At 49.1% G+C, this 14444-nt stretch overlaps 2 protein-coding genes across 18 annotated transcripts in view; one reads left to right on the top strand and one right to left on the bottom strand.

The window, feature by feature from the left end:
* Nucleotides 1–4927, bottom strand: part of AP2A1 (adaptor related protein complex 2 subunit alpha 1) — a 43327-nt gene extending 38400 nt beyond the window's left edge. For all 6 annotated transcript variants that reach the window (XM_083469547.1, XM_083469550.1, XM_083469549.1 and 3 more), the window contains exon 1: nucleotides 4734–4927. In XM_083469547.1, coding sequence (XP_083325673.1) covers nucleotides 4734–4800 — 67 coding nt within the window. In that variant the 5' untranslated portion in view covers nucleotides 4801–4927. The remainder of the gene's footprint in view (nucleotides 1–4733) is intronic.
* A 5729-nt stretch (nucleotides 4928–10656) lies between these two features.
* The window catches only part of TSKS (testis specific serine kinase substrate), a 28288-nt gene continuing 24500 nt past the window's right edge, over nucleotides 10657–14444 (top strand). For 5 of the 12 annotated variants that reach the window (XM_083469848.1, XM_083469844.1, XM_083469847.1 and 2 more), the window contains exons 1-2: nucleotides 10657–11008; nucleotides 12725–12962. In XM_083469848.1, the coding sequence (XP_083325974.1) occupies nucleotides 10812–11008; nucleotides 12725–12962 (435 nt within the window). In that variant the 5' untranslated portion in view covers nucleotides 10657–10811. The remainder of the gene's footprint in view (nucleotides 11009–12724; nucleotides 12963–14444) is intronic. The other 7 variants (XM_083469842.1, XM_083469843.1, XM_083469850.1 and 4 more) reach the window with 4 other exon arrangements.

The following is a 14444-nucleotide window of genomic DNA, read 5'->3' as shown; positions in this document are numbered from 1 at the left end:
TGACAGAACCTAGGACCTAAAAAGGGTTTGCCAGGTGAAGCACAAAACCACCCATAAACAGGGAGCGGGGGCAAGTACACATGGATTCCCTGCATATACAACCTGTTCTGGTGTGGGGCTGCTTTTTATATATGGGACACAGTGATTGACCCCTTCTGGGGAAGAAGGCAGGTGCCCAATGGCAATAGTAGGTCACCCACTGGGATCGGAAGGCATGGAAACCAGCAGAGGGTAGAGTCAGAGCCAATGATGCGAAGAGCCAACTCATGTATAGCTTTGCAATCCCATCCTCTTCCCTGCTGAGTTCTGCACTACTGAAACTGAGGAGGAAGCTGCCAGCTGATGCCACCCGTGGACTGATAGAAGGCAGATAGAGGTTGGTTGGGGAGTGCCCCATTCACCATAACGGGATAGTCTCCGCTGGTCCTTCCTTGCTCAGGACTGAAACATGGTAAGTTCAAAGCTAGGAGAAACCATTAAATGGAAGGGCGAAAGACATACGGGCTTCTTAACCCAACAAAACAGAAAGCCAGAGGAGCTACTCTGGAGGGTGGTTGGTTGGGTGGCAATTATTATTTAAACTACAGTGCAGGGTGATGCTCTCTAGAGAGTGTGTTCCCTTATATCTCCACCATATGTTTTAACTTAAACAGGGGACAAATCCAAACTAGATGCTCGCTACCACTTTTACCTGACACAAACAGGTAAACACACAACTCCTTGCATTTGTTGTGAATGAAGCAGGAAAAACAACTAAGTTCCTTAGTCCAATTTCATTGCCAGGAGTCTTTTTAAATATATATATATATGTATAAAAATAGAAAGTGTCATGCAGTTAAACAGTCTGGATTGCTCTCTCCTTTTGTCCCAGTAACACCTTGTCAGGAGGGTGTGAGCAGTGCCAAGTGAATGGTCCAACATCACAATGCTTAAGAGGTGCAAAAAGAAAGAAAGAACCTAAAACATAAGGGCCCATGACCCCCCTCTAGGGTGGCTTTCCAGATGTTGTTGGACCTGGACCAGAACTCCCACCTTTCCTGGCTGGTGGGAAGGGAGCTGGAGTCCAGCAATTTAGGGAAGGCCACAGGTTTCCCACAAAGATCCATTGCCTCTAATAGAAGACTCACAGGTCTATTAATACCTGCATGACTGTATAATATGAGGAAATCAGTAACAAGCAGGAATGTCTTTGCGACAGACCTGTGAAATGTGTTAACTATTGCATCCTGCTCTTGCTTTACAAGCCCAGAGACTTCTCCATGAGACTCCCGCCCCCATCACTGATCTCGTCCACATCTCCTTGGCTTCTCCACTGATGCAGGATTCAGTGTCCCACTCCCGAGGCCAAGCTCTCAGCCCATCATGGAATTCCAGATTTCACAGGTCTGCATTAATGTTTCCCACATGACATCCACCCACATATGCAACTGCTGGAAGGACTCCTACATCTTCAAAAGCATAACATATCAACTGGCGCTGAGATGCAGCCTCCTTTCCGGCTCAGACGCAGCACTGCTGCCCACACATTCCCTGGTGCTTCCCTGGCTGCCTGCTCCTTCTTTCGCTGGTGCTGGAAAGAGCCTCAGGAAGCCTGAACTGTTGCTCCTTTCAGAAACTTCTCTAGAATTCTCCCAACCCTCAACACACCATTTCTGTCATGTCAATAGAAGAGACACCTGCGACTCAAAACATTTTGCACACAACATCCCGTCCCAAAATATTCATCCTAAGGCCTTGGGGAAACACCTCTCTGACATTTTCTAAACACTGATGTCTCTGTTAACAGTTTGTGGCTTGCAACTGCAAATGATTTGGCCTGGTTCGCTCATTCATATGACCTTCGGTCAAAGTCCCCTTCAGTCTTTGCCCATTTTACAGATGGAAATGGAGGATAAGGGTTCACTTTTCACAAACAGGAATGTGGGATTTCCTGAGACTAGAATGGCTGGCTGCCAAAAAGGGCAGGCCCCCTGCACCTTTAATAGTTGTTTGCCAGGAAATTTTGGCAGCTGCTGCTTTTCTCATTCCTGCAGGGCATGTTGCACCTGACAAAATGCCCTCCTGCACACAGTTATTAAAGGCGCAGGAGGAACCACTCATTTAATTTGGCTGTTTTTAGGACATAAGCACTGAGGAGGTGTGTCAACAGGAGTTCCAGAAATGGACCACCCACTTCCAGGTTTTAATTCAGAGAAGAACTGACAAAATACTGGTGTCTCCAAATTGTCAATGTGATACAGTAGGCATATGGGTCTGCATAAATCTGCATAAAGCCACCTCAGTAAGAGGCCCAAGCTGAGGCTTAAGCTGAGATTCGAACTCTGATCTTGCAAGTTTAGATCCTTAGAAACCTAGAAGATGCCTTACTTATACCAGGTCTGACTGCTCATCTAGCCTGTATCATATACTCTGATTGGCAGCAGCTCTGTAGAATCTCAGGCAAATAAAGGCTCTCTCATCATCTGTTACCTTATTTGTTTTTAACTAGGATTCTAGCAATTGAACCTGGGATGTTCTACACACAAAGCACATGCTCAACCACCGAACTATAGTGACTTCCATAATATTTATTTACAGAGATGCCAGGGCCAGCTTCAGTGTTCAAAGGCAACCTCGAATCTAGAACATCACACACACACACAAAACCTCTGTCTCCAAGCAAAGACACAGGGAAAGAGGCCTGTGTCTCCACTTACCCTTTGCCAATTCAGACAGTCTTTAAGCTCTGCTGAATTTCCTACAGCAAGGGTGGGGACCCCATGGTCCTCCAGAAGTTGCTGAAGTGCAGCTACCATCAGCCCCAGCAAGAACACCCAATGGCCAAGGAAGATGGGAGTAGTAGTTCAGCAATACCCAGATAGCCAAAGCTCCCCCCCCCCTCACTACAGGATGATTCTCTCCTTCCCTCTCCCCAATTAATTTTCAGTGCAATGAAGTTATCTCAAGAATGTTCCAACATGTCACATAACTACATTTTGTCACGGCCTGGTCAAATTCACTTTTTAATAATATTTTCTATTACGGTGATGGGTTGTGCTCTTACACTCAGACTTCATTGCTAAACCTCAGTGGTGGGAATAGAAGGGAAAGGAATAAGTTTTAGGAGATCTGCTGTCTAAAAATGACGATGTGACATTAACCCTGCAAGCTGTCACCCACAGAGTATTGTTCTGGTAACCGCTACTTGTATTGTTCTTGCAAAATTGATGTTGCACAACACTTGTGTCTGTGGGTTTCTTTGCCAAGGAGAGGAAGGGTGGAGGGGGAAACTAGGATACAAGAGAAGGAGGTGGGGAAAGTGGGCTGAATCAAATAATTCTAGCCTCTGGCCACACAGCATCCCCATATAAGCAGATGAAAGCTGGATTGGGATCTCCTCGGTTTCAAATATAACACCCTTGTTTCCGTGACCACTATAATCTCTCCCAAGATCATAAAAGCAGTTTGAAAAACGACTTGCTAAATACTTGCTACTAAGCCCAGAAACTGGAAATTTATGTGCTCGAGAGTGTCAAATAATGCTAGGGTTTTGTAATGAACCACAAATGTGTACTCAACAGCCACGCTCTAACAGAGCCACACATTTGACCTGTTAACTGTTGCTCCTCTAGAAGCCAACCAACAGCCACGGGGTACGAACCCCATGGAAAAGATGTCCTACCCAACAAGAATCAGAAGCCCTGCCACAATTTATTTTGTCATTTCAGAGCAGAATCTCCTCCTCCCACCATCCTTTTTTTAAAAAAACCACAACACAGGATGTACATAGCTGTTCCTCATTTGCTGGCAGCAACATTCCTTACGGTGCCAACTTCTGGAGATCCGTTTCAACCCTACATGCAACACAACACTCCTCAAAGAAAGGCAATTCATGCAAAACCTAACTCAGCCCAAGGGAAGTTCTGGAGCCAGTCCATCCAATCTGCCCTGGCAAGGCCCGAGTACCGGGATGCAACCTATTGGGGTGCCCTTGCGTTAGCAGAGAAGGAGAACCCCAACTCCCGCCTGGACAAAGCGGGGAACCTCTCCACAGTCCTCCTATACCTCTTTCCTCTTTTTATTGCCCCCAATGCCTCACCTTACCCCCCCCCCCCGCCTTGCAACTTCCTGCTCATCACCCCCCTTCGCCTTTCTCCAAGGCCTTAAGTCCTGGAGTCAGGGAACACCTGGCGCTGAAAACGGCACATCCCACTGGCAGCATCACCTGCGTAGCCCTTGGGTGGGGGGGGGGAGGGGGGGACCTCCAGTCAACCCGGCATCCCCCAGTCATTCAGGCCACTTCTGTCTCCCTCCAGCTGCACCCCTCCCCCCCACAACGATGCCCATTTCTCACAGTGTCCCACGCGGCCCACTCTCTTGGCGGGCATGCCCGAAATGCCAAGCGTGTCCACTCTTAACCCATCACCTTGCAGTGGCTCGCTCGCTCCCTTTTTCCCACCCCACCCCACACTCGCCACGACCCCCTGCGAGGAGCCTGGAAAGAACCCCCTCCGTCCCTGCCTGCCTTCGCCCTCAGCCAACGGCCGCCCCCTCCGCCGGCTCGCCCACCCCCTTGGCCGCTGCCCGACCCGGCCCCTCCCCAGTCCTCCCCGCGGTCCGGCGCCCGCCCCCCGACGCCCCACAGCGTCTCTCTCCCTCCCTCCCTCGCTTTCAATGCCTCCCTCCCGCCGATCCCCCCCCCCGCCCCTCCACACCCCGCGGTACGGTCTTCCCCAAGGTCCGCGTCCCCTCACAGTTTCGGATGTCGGAGATGAACACGGCCAGGCCCCGCATCCCGTCTCCCTTGGAAACGGCCGGCATGGTTGCGGTGGCGGATCGGGACCCCCCTCGGGCGACGCTACCCCCCCGTTCCGCTCTCCGCTCCGCGGCCCCGAACCTGGCCCAGCAAAGCAAGCAAGCAACCGAACCCGACCCGGACCGACCCGATTGGCCGCTGGCTCCGTCCGTCGCAGGGACGCTTCGCCGTCCTATTGGGCCGCGGGGCCGCCCCTCAACCCTATCCCTGCTCCTATTGGTGGAAATCAAACCAGTCTCCCCCGCGATTTGCCCGGCAGGTTTAAATCCCGCCCTATTGGATCCAGTGGGCTCCTTATGTCAAATAAGTCCCGGACTGCTCGGCATTTTCCATTGGGCGGGAGTCACGGCAAGTCCCGCCTGCAGCTCCTTTCCTCCCGCCCCTTCAGATAGTCTCTCTCTCCCAGTGGCCTCTCATACATGTCGCTCAACAGATGCTCCGCCCTACCCCTCCTCCCAGCTCCCCATTTCTGGTACTTCTTGCGAAATCAGCAAGCTAGAGGATTTTTTTTTTCGGAAAAGAAAAAGAAAGGAAACCTCCGCCCAACTGACAGGCGGTCAACACTTCTTCTAGGCTCTTATTGGACGGGAAACCCCTTGTCCTTCAAGCCAAACTCCTTGTCGCATTGGCTGGCTGGGCTGACAGGGGAACGGCGGCAAAAGGAATGGTGGGGGGCGGAGGCTTGGAGACTGGTCTGCATTTCCGGAGAGGCGGTGCGAATGTCGTCACCACGTTTGAGCCAATAGGCGCTAGGAGTAGAACGTAAAGGGGAAGAACGCGGTGTGTGTTCTAATCCTTCACCTTTTGGGGGGTGAGTTCGAGTCCTGCGCGCCACGTTCCGACGCGTTCTTTTGCTTTAAGGCTAGAGAGTATTGCTCCTATAAAGAAGTAGGTGACCCTTTAAAGTCCATTTTTTAATAAAAGTCATAGTAAGGTAAATCTTTATGAAAAAGAAGTAACGTGTCAAAAAATAGTGAGCAAACTTTTGCCTGTTCAAACTCGCCTGCTTCCAGGGATACACTTCTGGCAATTCCCCCACTAAAGCAGTTGCAGGCACATTGCAAAAAGGTCATAGCCTGGGCTAAGCAGCTGCTTCCACACATAATGAAAAGGAAACTATGCCATTTTATTTTATATACAGTGGTACCTTGGGTTACATACACTTCAGGTTACAGACTCCGCTAACCCAGAAATAGTACCTCAGGTTAAGAACTTTGCTTCAGGATGAGAACAGAAATTGTGCTCCGGCAGCGCAGCAGCAGCAGGAGCCCCCATTCGTTAAAGTGGTGCTTCAGGTTATGAACAGTTTCAGGTTAAGAACGGACCTCCAGAACGAATTAAATACTTAACCCGAGGTACCACTGTACCCCACTTTTTATACCCAAAAGGCTCTTGAGTGCAGTAAAAGATTCTCAGCATAAAATGAGGTTGGAGTCTAGGATCACGGCTGCATTTCCTTCTCTAGTCATTGGCCTTCCTTTGGCCAAAGCCTGCATGCTAGGCAAGTCACTCCTACTAAGGATCTCAAAGGCAGGGAGTAAGTGCTGAGTATCTGAAACTTGGGCTCCATGGGCTTGGGCTCCATGATCACTGCAGATGGTGACAGCAGTCATGAAATTAAAAGACGCCTGCTTCTTGGGAGAAAAGCAAGGACAAACCTAGACAGCATCTTAAAAAGCAGAGACATCACCTTGCCAAGAAAGGTCTGTATAGTTAAAGCTATGGTTTCCCCCATAGCGATGTATGGAAGTGAGAGCTGGACCATAACGAAGGCTAATCGCCGAAGAATTGATGCTTTTGAATTAGCGTGCTGGAGGAGACTCGTGAGAGTCCATGGAATGCAAGAAGATCAAACACATCCATTCTTAAGGAAATCAGCCCTGAGTGCTCCCTGGAAGGACAGATCCTGAAGCTGAGACTCCAATACTTTGGCCACCTCATGAGAAGAGAAGACTCCCTGGAAAAGACCCTGATGTTTGGAAAGATGGAGGGCACAAGGAGAAGGGGATGACAGAGGACGAGATGGTTGGACAGTGTTCTTGAAGCTCTAACATGAGTCTGACCAAACTGCGGGAGGCAGTGGAAGACAGGAGTGCCTGGCGTGCTCTGGTCCATGGGGTCACGAAGAGTTGGACACGACTAAACAACAATAATCTGAAACTTGCTCAGCTGGTGGCTGAAGGACACCTTTCCTTGCTCCTCATAGGTACTGAGGACCTCACAGTCAAGGGCACCTGCAATTGGTGTCCATTGGAACCTGTAGGGTAGAAGGCAGGGAGACCCAGGAGCAAGTGGAGCCCTTGTCAATGGCAGGAAGAGCCAGCTTAATTCTAGTTTTGTTCCCATCCTGCTTATTGCTGAGTTCTACAGTGGCACCGCGGAGACTAAGGAGGAGGAAGCCAGTGCCACCCTTAAGTCTGTTTATGAGGTGCTATTCACACTGTATCACCACATTATGATACCACTTTAAATAGACAAGGCTTCCCTCAAAATTTTGGGAGCTGTAGTTTGTTAGGAGGACACGCCCCTACCCTATTTACTTCACAGAACTACAGTTCGCAGAGTGGTTTAAAAACCAACCTTGCTTAAAGTGCTTTCATGGCGCTTTAAATGTATAATGGTACCTCGGGTTAAGTACTTAATTCGTTCCGGAGGTCCGTTCTTAACCTGAAACTGTTCTTAACCTGAAGCACCACTTTAGCTAATAGGGCTTGCTGCTGCCGCCGTGCCGCCGGAGCACAATTTCTGTTCTCATCCTGAAGCAAAGTTCTTAACCTGAAGCACTATTTCTGGGTTAGCGGAGTCTGTAACCTGAAGCATATGTAACCTGAGGTACCACTGTATTGTGTCAATGGGGCCAAAGTAAGAAGGCAGAGAGGTGTGGGCAGTCTGAGCTTGGGCCAGTGCCCCATAGTGAGGTGGCCTTCACTAGTCAAAGGGATGGGACTGAGCAGCTAGAACTCCTGCTGTTTTGGACCGCAACTCGCATCAACCCCAGCCACTCTATAGAATAGTCAAACCTTGGCTCCCGAATGGCTCCATTTTCGAAGGTTTCTGCTCCCGAATGCCGAAAACCCGGAAGTAAATGCTTTGGTTTTCAAACGTCAAACACAGCTTCCGCTTGAGTGCAGGAAACTCTTGCAGCCAATCAAAAGCCGCGCCTTGGTTGTAGAACGTTTTGGAAGCTGAACGGGCCTCTGGAATGGATTACGTTCAACAACCGAGGTTTGAATGTGGTATCTCGGGTTACAGACGCTTCAGGTTACAGACTCCGCTAACCCAGAAATAGTACCTCGGGTTAAGAACTTCAGGATGAGAACAGAAATTGTGCTCCCGCGGCGCGGCAGCAGCGGGAGGCCCCATTAGCTAAAGTGGTGCTTCAGTTTAAGAACAGTTTCAGGTTAAGAACAGACCTCCAGAATGAATTAAGTTCTTAACCTGAGATACCACTGTACAGTGGTACCTCAGTTTTTGAACATGCTGACAAACATTTTGGTTTTCAAACACCATACACTCGGAAGTGCTTTGGTTTTTGAACACGCCTTGGAAGTTGAACATGCCATGCAGCTTCTGTATTGAGTTTTCCGTACTGAGGCTTCCATATTGAGTTTTTGGTTTCCGAACGTTTTGGCACTCGAACGGTCTTCCAGAATGGATTACTTTTGAAAACCGAGGTACTACTGTAGTAGAACACATATGGAGTCAAACCAGATGTCTGTCTAATCTGATTCTGGGATGTTTTGCACATATAGTAATGCTAAACTATGGTTTAGTGTTACAAGGGCACATTGCAGCAAGCCTCTGGCTTCCATGCTCCTTTCTCTGGTGTAGCGCTGAGGAGGAAATCAGAAGTTTCCATAGTTTGCTTTTTAGGTGACTCATAGTTTAATGTTGCATCCAAGCCCTAAACTCTGGGGAATCTTAACTGTTGAAGCAAGCCAGCTTTTTAAACTATGGGTTGAAATTTTGGTTTTAAAGTTTGTTATGTTATGATGACATGGCAATCCTAACCATGCCAGGGCGGGAACAGTGGCTCTTTCATGTAACGCTAATCTGTGTTTTAGTATTCCATGTGAATCAGAGTAGTATCTGCAGCTCGCAACTGATATTAGTGAGTCAGAAACTCTGGTCCCTGGCAAAGCAGATTCTGTGTTGGCATGGAAGAGCATAACAATAACTGGCTCCTCCAACATGTAGCTCATGTGTGGGTGTGAGACACAAAGCACTGTGTCATTCACTATTTACTTACTACAGGCTTAATAGCTGTGGCAGTGAAGGCAGATGTGATACAGGGAGATGGAGCACAAATCTCAGAAATAAATACAATACCTGTGACTGGTTTTGACAATCCAGAATTCACCTGTTCAGCTGCCAAAAGAGATGTATTCTGATGCAATCGGCGTCACCAGAGGAACTCTGCCAACTGAACCTTAATGCCAAGACAGATGGTTGCCAAAAGTTGTTCATCATCTCCATCATCTGGTGATCAGACTCTGAAAACGCAGATTCCATTTCTTGCTGTTCTGACTGATGGGGGAACTAGGCTGGGCGAATACTTCACATTTAAAGCACATCCCTCCAAAAACAAGAATCCTAGGTACTCACAGAGCTTCAGCCCAGTACCCTTAACAAACTGTGGTTCCCAGGGTATTTTGTGGAGGGGAAATATGCTTTAAATGCATAGTGTATACGCAGCCCTAGATTCCATTATTTTATCTAATCCTGCTTTTAATTACAGTGGTACCTCAGGTTACATACGCTTCAGGTTACAGACTCCGCTAACCCAGAAATAGTGCTTCAAGTTAAGAACTTTGCTTCAGGATGAGAACAGAAATCGTGCTCTGGCGGTGCAGCAGCAGCAGGAGGCCCCATTAGCTAAAGTGGCACTTCAGGTTAAGAACAGTTTCAGGTTAAGAACGGACCTCCGGAATGAATTAAGTACTCAACCCGAGGTACCACTCACTGTACTATAACTGCCTCATTGACACGTATGAGTCTTGCTTGTCTTCTCTAGTTTGCACACATAACGTTTTGCCCAGCTGCAATGTGAAGTCTCCTTCCTTGCCTCACAGGTAATAAACTTTCAGGGGGGAAATCCTTCAGGCTTGTCTCCAGAGGCAGCCAATGACATGACTCCTATTGCAGCGGCAAGTAGGTTCTTCTCTGTGTTTTGGTTCGGCCTGTTAGGCAGACAAATCCTGACACCAAGCAATTTAGTAAAAATCCTAAATCAGCAAATGAAAGGCTTGCCTGCAGCTGCAGTTTTGTTCTGCTCTTGTACCTTTCGAAGAAGTAACAAAAAATAATAATCCGCCAAATATATAAAGACAGAGATTTATTTGTACAGCATGAAGGAAACAATTAAGACCCGAAAAACAAAGCGAGATCTTGAAAATTCAGGAGGGAAAAAGATGGAGATCAAACCAGAGCAGAGAAACAGTTCTTGGGAACTGTAGCTGGTTAAAAGTTTTGAGAGTTGTTAGGAGAGCCCCCGGAAAATATTGATTATTAAAGCAACTGGGGTATTTTAGTTCTGTAAGGGGAACAGCGGGTCTTCTAACAACTCACAGCACCCTTAACAAACTACAGCTCCCAGAATTCTTTGGGGGAATATTTAAAGTGGTATGATACTGCTTTAAATGTATAGTGCAGATAGGGCCTTAGTGCCCTCCAGATGTTTTGGACTACCACTCCCATCGCCCCTCATGATTGGTTGTGCGGGCTGGGGCTGATGGGAGCTGAAGTCCGAAAAACTAATCGAGATCACCAGGTTCTTCTTTCCCATGGCGACAGCACTGACATCACAGAACGTTGGCGGCACAGGGCAAAGCTAGGAAGGTGGGGTCATGTGATCATGGGCGCCACGGCAGCTGTTGTGAGGTCATGGGGAGCAGCTGGGAGGCCCCCGCCCTCCCTGGAGTGCCGGTTGGCTTGGAGGACCGCGGTAGATGTTCCCTGTCGTGGCACAGGAAAGGAAAACCGCGCTTGAACCAGATAATCCATACCCAACCCAGGAATGGCCAACATTGTGGTGAAGACCATCTGGCAGTCCAAGGAAATCAACGAAGCTGGAGACACATCGACGGGGACGGAGAGTCGGGCTCAGGGCAGCAAGGAGCAGCTGGGGAAGTCGAGCAGCCTGAAGGGCTTCCCCAAAAAGAAGAAAGCCGTCTCTTTCCATGGGTGGGAGCCCTGGGAAGGGAAGGGGTGGAGGTGGAGTTCAATGCACTACTCGGGACATGCTGGAATCTGTTGGGAGGGATTGGAGATCAGTGGTGGAGCGCATCTCTAAGTAGGAGGTTAGTGGGGAAAACCCTTCTCCACTGGTGACTCTACATGAGATGTGGCCAAACTACAACTCCCAGCTGCCCAAGCAAGCATGGCCGGTGGCCAGGGATGATGGGAGTTGTATTTCAGCATCATTTAGAGGGCCAGAGCTCCCCCCACCCCTGGTGTAGACAGTCCTGGGCTAGATGAAGAAGCAGCCTTAAGGTTCCCTCCAGACATCCATTTTATTGTGCAGACTCATGACACTTCATGCTCCTGATAGTGTGTCAGTTCGGTTCCCCTTTCAACAAGCTTTGCGCCTGCAGAAGTTTCAGGGTGGCCATGCTGCTTCGTTCCCAATCAGTACATGTGCTGTAACATCCTGCTGAAATCCTGTAACCTTTCATACCGCAAAGTATTGGCATGGTGGGGTTGTCGTGTTATAGCACAAGAGTTCCCTTCCAGACACCAATAACGCAATAAAACTTCAGAAGCTTCGCAGAACTAATAAAAGCGGAAGGGTGTGTGAATAGCCTGCTACAAATCCTCCGCTAATGTGCTTATTATTGCATCGATGACATGTTGCAGAATGACCACCCAAACCCACCTAGAGTCTAGAGAGGCCCTAAAGGCATTTTCCCATGTTCCTGTGCAAGGGGTTTTGTCTATAGCCCTAGAAAGCTGGGTGGGTCAGTGTGTCACACCAGAATTAGTGTGGTCTGACTCCTGATCTTTCAACAATGATAGGTGCTAGAAATCTCCCTTCCTCCAATAACTAAGGGACCCAGACATCCCTGCTCCAGTACCCTGTACCCCTGGGCCCTTCCCATGGAATCGGAGATTTCCCAGTCCCAGAAAACCTTGCTCTAGCCACCTCAGTTCTCGCTGAGCCACCTCAAGCCTGTTCCTCTGTCCTCTTTGCTCTTAGCCAGCCCACGCCTCAAGCAAGTATGGTTCTTAGAAAGGAACATCTTTAGCTGAACTGCACTGAACTGCCAGGCAAAGATGTGCTCAAGAGAGTTGTTGTCACTGAGAACCCAGGAGCCCTGGTTTTGTGTCTGCCAGCCCCCTTTAACCTACCTGATGCCTTCCTCTCAAGACCTAGGATTTCTGCCTGCTTTCCTTAGGTATTTGGCTCAGAGAAGGGGTTAGAACTTGGAAGCTGTAGTCTTGGGAGACCAAATTGTGACTGGCCAAGAGCATCCTTCTCTTAGAAAGTGACCCCCTTCTCTCTGACCCCCCTCACAACTGATGCCACAATAAATCTGTTAGCCTCTGAGGTGCCGTGAATCCCTTTTTGCTGCACCAGATGAACACAGGTGCTTCTCTGAGAGCCAGTGTGGTGTAGTGGTTAAGAGCAGTAGGCTCGTAATCTGGTGAACCGGGTTTGATTCCCCGTTCCTCCACATGCAGCTGCTGGGTGACCTTGGGCCAGTCACACTTCTCTGAAGTCTCTCAGCCCCACTCACCTCACAGAGTGTTTGTTGTGGGGGAAGAAGGGAAAGGAGAATGTTAGCCGCTTTGAGACTCCTTTGGGTAGTGATAAAGCGGGATATCAAATCTAAACTCTTCTTCTTCTCTGAAATCTGAAAGTGATCGCCATGGGGTGTCATCTTGGCTAATGTATGTGTTTGCCTTTTTCTCCCCACACACACACCTCAGGGTTGAGCCCACCGTGACCAATGAAAACCCCAACCTCAACTTGAAGCGTTCCTCCGCCTGTACCAACGTTTCACTCCTGAACCTAACGGACGGGGAGCGCGATGACTCCACCACCACTGAGAATGAATCCACAGATGACGGGGGTCCTCCGGGAGGAGCAGGTGGCGAAAGAAGGGATCCTTTGCTCCCCATCAAGTCAGCGTGGTCCGAGGATGAAGATGACACCTCCAGCCAACAGGTAAGGAGAGAAGTTCTAAAGACGCATTGTTCTGTTGTGAGGGCAGCCAAGTAAACCACACTCTTCCCAAACAGAGATTCTCGCCCTTTCCAGGCCTGGTCATACATTTCAGATCCATAGCCCAGCCTGGATAAGTTGCTCCCAAACCATACAAACCACAGAGCAAGCAGTTCCCAAACCATTTTGGGGAAGTCGCCCTTTGGTTCCCTGAGCTCATCCCCAGTGCCCCATAAAGGTAAAGGTAAAGGGACCCCTGACCATTAGGTCCAGTCGTGACCGACTGTGGGGTTGCGGCGCTCGTCTCGCTTTATTGGCCGAGGGAGCTGGTGTACAGCTTCCGGAACATGTGACCAGCATGGCTAAGTCGCTTCTGGCGATCCAGAGCAGGGAAACACCGTTTACCTTCCCGCCAGAGTGGTACCTATTTATCTACTTGCACTTTGAGGTGTTTTCAAACTGCTAGGTTGACAGGAGCAAGGATCCAGCAACGGGAGCTCACCCCATCGCGGGGATTCGAACCGCCAGCCTTTTGATTGTCAAGTCCTAGGCTCTGTGGTTTAACCCACAGCGCCACCCCCGTCCCTTAGTGCCCCATACATCACCCCATAAAAAGCATAACGGTTTGCACAATCCTCTAAGGAATAAAATTCAAAACACTTAATTGCACACTTATTCAAAACCCAGTGAAAACCGTTTAGTTTAATTCATTCAATGAAATTGATCGACAGCTTTTCAAAGTCTGATAGTCGTTTGCATCTCTCTGCCACCCTCTTGCCTTTCCCTGGTAATCTCACTGCCCCATAGCAGGTGGGGCGGCCCACTCTGGGAACTACTAGAGCACTGTAAATGGACGGGGGTTGGTACTGCCTGAAAATTTGGGCCAAAGTTCAAGTTGCAACAACCAAGCATAGGGTGGGCTGTTTATGCATCACCCTAAAAGGGGAGGTGTGGGGGCCACCCCACAGACAGGCATAAAAAATTGTACGAGGTCATCTATATGCATTAGATGTGAGTTTACAAATAAGTGGCATAATTTAGATGCAATGCATCTGACCGTAGTGGGAAAAGCTGTGGGGGAGATTGAGTTGCTGCTCCATCTTGCTAGGCAAGTGCAGGCTGTTGATGGGCAACTTTGAGGTCCCTGTTGCTCTCCCTTCATAGAATCATAGAACTGTAGAGTTGGAAGGGACCTTGAGGGTCATCTAGTCCAACCCCCTGCGATGCAGGGATATGCGGCTGTCCCATAAGGAGATCCAACCTGCAACCTTGACATTATCAGCACCATGTTCTTTGTTGTTTCTCCAGACTTGGACCACACAGCCCTTCAAACAGAGGACGCCGTCCTCTGCAAAGTAGGGCACAGGGCCACCCCTGCCAAGCAAGGCCAGGTTTTTAAACCTGAGCAGAAGCTACTCTGAATAGACATCAGGTGGACGCAGAACCCTTCACTGACGCCACCCCAGGGTGGTGCTGTTTCTGCAA

This window comes from Podarcis liolepis (assembly GCF_965112155.1).
Source record: "Podarcis liolepis genome assembly, chromosome: 13".
NCBI lineage: Eukaryota > Metazoa > Chordata > Lepidosauria > Squamata > Lacertidae > Podarcis > Podarcis liolepis.
This window is presented reverse-complemented; position numbering and strand designations above follow the sequence as displayed.